Source organism: Hyposmocoma kahamanoa, unplaced genomic scaffold (assembly GCF_003589595.1).
Source record: "Hyposmocoma kahamanoa isolate Upper Pololo Valley unplaced genomic scaffold, ASM358959v1 220, whole genome shotgun sequence".
Taxonomy (NCBI): domain Eukaryota; kingdom Metazoa; phylum Arthropoda; class Insecta; order Lepidoptera; family Cosmopterigidae; genus Hyposmocoma; species Hyposmocoma kahamanoa.
This window is the reverse complement of record NW_020653740.1, coordinates 5,625,737-5,633,291: the sequence shown is the minus strand read 5'-3', so window position 1 is coordinate 5,633,291 and position 7,555 is coordinate 5,625,737. Positions and strand designations below refer to the sequence as shown.

General features: G+C 39.1%; 1 protein-coding gene across 1 annotated transcript in view; it reads right to left on the bottom strand.

Moving 5' to 3' along the window:
* Positions 1–3,846, bottom strand: part of LOC113228078 (clumping factor B-like) — a 4,549-nt gene extending 703 nt beyond the window's left edge. Inside the window, exons 1-3 of the mRNA XM_026461219.1 lie at positions 3,779–3,846; positions 325–539; positions 3–200 (exon numbers count right to left, since the gene is read on the bottom strand). Of these exons, the coding sequence (XP_026317004.1) occupies positions 3–200; positions 325–539; positions 3,779–3,785 (420 nt within the window). The 5' untranslated portion in view covers positions 3,786–3,846. The remainder of the gene's footprint in view (positions 1–2; positions 201–324; positions 540–3,778) is intronic.
* Positions 3,847–7,555: the final 3,709 nt, after the last annotated feature.

The window sequence follows — 7,555 nt, the reverse complement described above, 5'->3', positions numbered from 1 at the left end:
TCGGGTTCGGGTTCGGGTTCGGGTTCGGGTTCGGGTTCGGGTTCGGGGTCTGGGTCGGGCTCGGGCTCGGGCTCGGGCTCGGGCTCGGGCTCGGGCTCAGGCTCGGGCTCGGGCTCGGGCTCGGGCTCGGGTTCGGGTTCGGGTTCGGGTTCGGGTTCAACTTCACGGCATCTTTCAGGTGTTTCGCTCCAGTCGCATATCTATTAAATAAAAGGATTTGTTTTTAGAACAGTGTCATTTAAACTTATTTCGCTTTATTCATACCCGTCAGCCTCATTGAACATAAATCGCCCGTAGAAAACCACTAATAAGACCTCTCCTTACCTGTTCCTCTTCATTGAACCAAGTTCCCGCAGGACACTGTATCAAGTAAGCGCGTCCCGCGTAACATTGGTAGTAATGCATACAGCTGTCATCACTGGGGATTCCTAGGAAATTCTCCTGGCCAATGCAAATGGTCTCCACATCCTGTCTCAACGGGATTGAGAAGCTGGAGACACTGGCCAGAAGAGCCGCGCAGCATAAGAGCCATGTAGCTGCTGTAAAAACGTACAAATGCTAATTATAACCACTGTCCTAATGGACAATACAATAATTATACATATAACTATGAGGTCATTTTGTCATCATCATCATCATCATCATCATGTTTTCTTTAGGTATTGATTTTCTAATAGGGCTGTCATGTTCAATAACGATCGAAGCCCCTAAATAAATAAATAATAAAAAAATGGAAAAAATCTGAAACTGATTGGACGCGATAATCCTTTTGGATGATAACATGAACGTTATAGTTATATACGATGCACGACTTTGTGTGCAGGATATTTTATTTGGATTATTTGTCAACTTATGTCTCAGTGGCAGTGGGCAGTGCTCCGTAGGTCTTTGCGTTTTAAAGACTTGAGTGGCACGGCAACCGCTATGGACCTGTGTCGCTTACCACCAGGTACTCGACTTGTTCGTATCGTCATTTGTATCGTAATAATAATGGGAAAGAAATCTTTTACAAAATTGTGGGTCCGTTAGCACTCACAAAATTTTAAAATATACCGCTCATGCTATACTAATCAATTTTATTATGCCAGCTTGCAAAACACCACAATTAATTATTTCAGTAACAGGTACTCCTTGTCAAAGAGTTCGTCCAGGGAAGTACTGTAGATATTAAGTGAAGTTGTTGCGTGTGCGATGCGTTCTGCGTTAAATTAAAAGAAAAAGAAGTGCGCATTTGACCTCCGTCTTAAGTGATGATGAGGTTGACGATGTACTCGTAGCATGCGCACCTAATTAATCACTATTCACTCTCGCCTTGAAAAGTTACAGCGTTCGGGGAATGAGTCCGCAGATAGGAAATTCTCTCACTAGCCGCTTGCCATATAAATGTGGAAGCGAAACGCTTCATGCGAATCCTGGGAATATCCACGGCATAGGGGTGAAATCCCAGCCCACGTCTAGACCAACGGAAAGAGGAATGGAAAGAGGAAGGCGGAACCAAATTATGCAATTCCATCACACACTCTCCGTGATATATCCTGTAAAATACCGATAAGCAAGCAACTTTACGGCGGTATTCAAGGCTCTGCAGTTTCGCCTCTACTAATTCCGAGTCACCTATAAGCCTCTTGACACACTTGTCGAGATTCGAGATTGTTGTTCAAGTTGGTATTTAGCAGAGCCACCCCGTAAGTGGCAGCAGTACTCTCAATACGATCGGACTTGTGCTTGGTACAGCTGAAGTAACTGTCCCGGTGTGAAGTAACGCCTCGCCTTGAAAAGGAAGCCAAGATTCAATGTATCTGTCGAGGTCCAGATTGGACGCCAGGTCCATTCCAAGTAGCTGGAGATGGTCAGCTATCGGTATGGATATATCACTAAAATTTAGAGACAGGTGAAAGGGACTCCGGTTTGTGGAGAATAGACGCGCCTGCGTTTTGGTAGCATTAAATTTGACAAGATTGGCATCGTCCCAACCAGATCTTAAGTGTCAAATTCAAACGACTAACCATCGACAAGACTGGATTTCTTCTCCACTTACCCTTGCGTTGGTCAAGTACCTGTCCACAACTGTGCTGTCATCAACATACCCAAAAGCTTCTGGAATTAACATATCATTGATATGCAGCAGAAAGAGAGTTGTGTACCGCCCGATGTTCGGAAGAGTAGCCTTCTAAGACCACTCGAATTGAACGTTCACTTAAGAAATTCGAAATTCAATTGCAAAGGTCAGTGGGAAGCCCATAAGGAAGCTCGCTTAAAAGGCTTGCGTACCACACCCTGTCAAAGGCTTTAGAAATGTCTAAAGACATTACAAGGTCTTCACTATGTCTTTCTATAGCCTCGCTCCATAGTCTTGTAAAGTATGGAAGTGACTGAGATAGGTCGATAGTTGACAGGGTCAGCTCTGCTTCCTTTTTTGGGCACAGGTTGCACGTTTGCAAGTTTCCACGACCAGGACACTACACCAGTCTTGAGTGTCGCTTACCATTAAAGCACAAATGACTTGTTCGTCCCGTCCGTCACTTAATATCAGATGATAACTATTTCCGATTACCTATTTCTGCCGCCTTTTGAAGGGTAAGGGTCCTGGTGAAATTAGGCACATGGGACTTGTCAACTTATATCTCAGGGTGACAGACGCAGTGGCAGTGTCCCTCAGATTTTTGTGATTTAAAGCTCTGAGTGGCACTGCACATGTTACGGACAGGTATCTCGCTTACTATCAGGCCCATGACTTGTTTGTCACGTCAATTGATATCATAAAAAATTGATACTGGGATTTTTTTGGAAAGCCCAATTAAACAAAGCTATATACAATGTTTGTTGATGACTCAAATAAATAGAAATTTGGGAAAAACAGTTTATAATTAAGTATCCTATGTGGCACGCTCGCAAATACGTAATAATAAAGTATTTTCATTAAAGTTGTGAAGGTGTGCAAATTCCATCCCAAGGGAGTTTGGATTTCAAATGAATAAGACTTAATTGAAATGCGTTAGAGGGCTGACTTTCATGAGATTAAAAAAGTTTTTCACCTATGTATTCCTTATTTGGCACAGCTACAGTTAAAATAGCGCTATTCATAGCATTCTGCACTTTTCAGTAGTCGCCGAGTCTGTGGGTCGGATACACTCAAAGGGTTTACAATGCTCTGCGCATCCAATATCCCAATGCCTTCAGGGTACCTTGAACATGTTCGTTGAGACACGCACAGATAGGTTTAATGCGGTATTACGCAAGCAATAACAGCATCTTGAAGATGATACCTATGAAAATTGATTGTCCTTTGATGTGGAAACTGACTCAAGAGACGATCTTTGTTAATTGTTAAGTATTAACATAGGCTAAGAGTTACTAACACATTTAGTTGTCTGAATATAAATAATGAATAAAATAATTCAAAGCACAGAAAATAAATAATTTGTTTGACAAGAGACTCGAGGGTTTCGTTTTTTATAAAAATGTGCTTTCATTTCCTTATTCACACAAAACAAATGTACGATTTGTTCAAAAATAATAAACTCATTATACTTTTAGATAACCGCCTACCCACCTTGCCTATTCTTTTCTGTTGCCTAGTCTTCAGAAATATTCAGATCAATATAAAATTCGGAAAATTCTAACTCGTGAAGCCTAATTTGTGATTCTCATCATAATTTTTTTATTGCAAAGCTGATAATTGAAAGTCGGTCACCAATGAACACAAAACACTTAAAACTAAATTTTCACTTTCTGAAGAAAATCAAACTTCAGCTTGAAAATGTATAAAATTACTTACTATTCATGTTCCGATCGCTATGCCAGCTACCGTAGTTTCGATTCGCGATACGAATAAGGTGCTTCAGGGAGGATGTCCAATTTTATCGAGATCATGACGATAGCTAGACACGATAACGTTATAAGATATTATGCTCTTCAGATATTGTTATTTGTAGAATTATCTTTGCGGATTTAAGGCTAGGATTGTGATGTTTTTTTTGTAGTATATCAGAAGTTGTGAGGACAAAGCGAGGTCTCTCAACCAAAAGTTTTTTAGAAACAGTAGAACTTCTTGTGAAAGAGTTCGTCCAGAGAAGGACTGCCACTTTACCTATTTCTGCCGCCAAGCAGTAATATTACTGCGTTCGGTTTTGAAGGATGCTGGTGAAATTATAGGACACGGTACCTGTCAACTTAACCGTAACAGGCGCAGTGGCAGTGCCCCTCAGATATTTTCAATTTAAAGCCGTGACTGTTATGGATATGTGTGTCGCTTACCACCAGACGCGACTTGTTCGTCGCGTCATATGGTATCATAAAAAAATTAATAGGACTATTTCGATAAAGAATGGGAAAAATGACAGAAAAAGTAAAGGGCATAAAGATCAGTCTAGTAGTGAGCAAATATAGGAAATAAAGTACTTGTGTTTTGTTTGGTTTTGTGAATCAGGAGTCGTAAAAGGAAGTTCTGAAGAAAGCGACCAGTAGAGTGATGTAAGTGGCGGTATAAAAACAGCTGTTAAACAGAAAGAAGGTCTAATATCTTCACTATATGGTGATTAAGTCATTTCAAATGTTAACGAAATGATATTCTTGAAATGCGTGCGTGTTTGCGTGCGTGACTGCGTGCGTGCGTGTGTGCGTGCGTGTGTGTGGGTGTGACGTGTCTGAGTCAGTGAGTTGAAAACACTGTGAAACATTTAATAGAGGGTTTAATGAAAATAAATAAAGGTACATTTTTGGGATTTCTATCAAATTGTATATGTAACGTGTGAAGCTAAACAGTTACGCTAAGGAGTTTTTCAGTATCCTCGTAGGACAGGTTTCGTAACCACTCGACAACTATTGTCTTACATTCATAAGATGACAATAGGTAGATTAACATGGCTGTAGGTTAACATGGCTGTTGCATGAATCGTACAAGTACGGACCCAAGAAATTAAAGAATTTACGAGCAAAAGAGGTCTTTGGAGACGACCTTTTGCAAACCATATAGTGTCTAAGTTTGGTTTGTTTTAGTGCTGGATCATAAGGGAAAAGACAGTGCTGCTTTAGATTACCATCTATATGAATAATGGGCATAGAGATCTCTTGTAGGATACAGGAAATTGTGAAAAGATGTCACTTTTAGAACGGCCCTTTGGGCCCTTTCTAGTATCAGAAGTAGTGTTTTAAGAGCGCCGGCTCAGGACAAAATTGAATAGGTCAAGATGGATTGACACAGGGCGTAATAAACAGTCTTGAGCAATTTCAAGTCTGCGATATGCCGGAGATTTTTTGAAATGTATATTAATTTTCGAGTTCTTACTTTCAGGAGATTTAGGTGTTCGTCAAATTGAAGGTGCTGGTCTATAGTGACACCCAGATATTTTATAGAGGCAGTGCGGTTAAGTTCAGGGCATATGCACTGTCCTTGCAGGTCACAAGTGTGAGCAATCAACATATGTGTTGGGCAGTGGAAGTGAGATTGGACGGATGCCAAACCTTATGTACATCGTTTTATCAATGTTGATTGTAAGTAAGTTAGAGCCACTGCATCAAACGATTAAGACCTGCTTGTGACGATCGGAAAACTTCCTCCCAGTCGCTACCAGCAAACAAAAGGCATGTGTCGTCGGCGAAACATATAACTTTGCCCTGATATAGGTCTAAATAAGGAAATCTCAGAAATAAGGTAGGTCCGACAATACTACCTTGAGGCACCCCGATTTTAGTAGGCAGTTCGGTACTAATATGGTCGCCGATGCGGACACATTGTGTTCTACTACATAGGTAACTCCTAAAAAGTTCCAGTTGCCTATCCCTGATACCCAAGGCCTCTAGCGTCTTCAATAGTTATTAGATACTTGTCTATGGAAAAGCAGTAAGCAAGAAATTACAGGCACATGGAACTTATGTCTCAGGGTGACGGGCGCTATGGCAGTACCCCTCAGATCTTTGCAATTTAAAGCTCTGAGTGGCACTGCAACTGTTATGGACGAACGTGTAGCTGACCATCGGGCGCACGACTTGTTCGTCTCGTCACTTAATATCGTAAAAAAAAATATTCGCTTCTACTTGCCGGTCGCTTGGGTCCAGCAAACAAACGTTTGCGCGGCGCATTAGTATTCGCTGTCCTAAGATTAAGTACCAACGATGCGCTCTGTATAGAGATGGGTCATGGATAAATATCATTGGGATAAATATTCAGGATAAATATCCATTTTTTATCCGAAAATTACAAAAAAATACATTTATCCGAAAACAATAAATATAAATATTTTTTAATCGTGGTTTACTATTTATATTTAGTAAAACAAAGTATATTTTAAAACACTTTGTGTAACTACACAAATATAAACATTTATTTTTTACATCATGTGTTTTAATTAATAGATTTTGTGTGTGAAATGTGAAAGAGAATCCTTGGGCTATTTCAAGTCCAAACATGACTTTATTTAGTACGCAGTAGACCTCAAGACCATAAAGTTGAGTCGCACTTTATTAACGCAGGATAGGTCAGCTCAGGGGTTACAGTTAATTTGATAACTTTCTGTCAATCGAATTTTTTTATACCACTCGACTTGAAAAACGTAGGCAGAACTATATTGTTACATAAAATAATGACCAAAACGTAATTATTTATTAATTGTAAATTTTATTTTTAAAAACACATAAAATAATTATCCATGTTTGTGATAAATACTCAGTAAAAACGGATATTTATCCTTAGACGGATATTTATCGGGTAAAAACCCATCTTTAGCTCTGTATATTCTGAAAGTATATGTATAAGTGTACACGTATTTGAAATTTTAAAACTAATATTTCGATAGATTATATAAAATGCGAATAAAAACACTATTACGTAAATAATAGCGTGTTGGGTTTAATAAGAAATAAACAAACATAGAAATAAAAAAACTGCATGTGCCTCTCTATAACAATTATTTATTGTTTAAATATTCGAATGGTCAAATATGTTTGCTACACGCCATAGCGTGTTTACACTGGGTCGACAGCCGTCTTCAGTAGACTATTTTGCTTTGCCGAAAAAGGCGCAGTCAACTTGCTGTTTACATAACGTGACCGTAATATTTTTCTCTAAGAGCGGGACACCTGAAATTTTATCATTGTCTTTAAAATAAAAGCATGTTTATGATAGATGGTCAAAAATTTTAAAAATAACTATAAATGTTTGATAATTAATAATAAAAAGAACTAATTTTGTGTAGTCTGATGGGCTGGCTTTACATACCTTTTGCTTTCGAAACATGTTTAAGAAGTTATTCTCACGTGTGTCAAATTTGTCTGTCCTACGTAACTTATTGTAAATATTAGTAGAATCTGTTTTGGCTAGTGTTTAGTCAATCGATATGGCATGTTAAAAATGAAATGTATTATATGATGTGGTATGTTTCCCAATTAATAAAAAAAATAAAAGATAAGTGCAGTGAAGTCACTCAGTCAATTTTGGTAGCGAACTATGATCGTCAAACGACTCAGTGTTTACACCAGTAGGACTAGCAGCATCCCCTAGGCCTTTATGTCGCTCTCTAGCAAGTGGCATCCTGTCGTGTTAGCTCTACAAATAAAA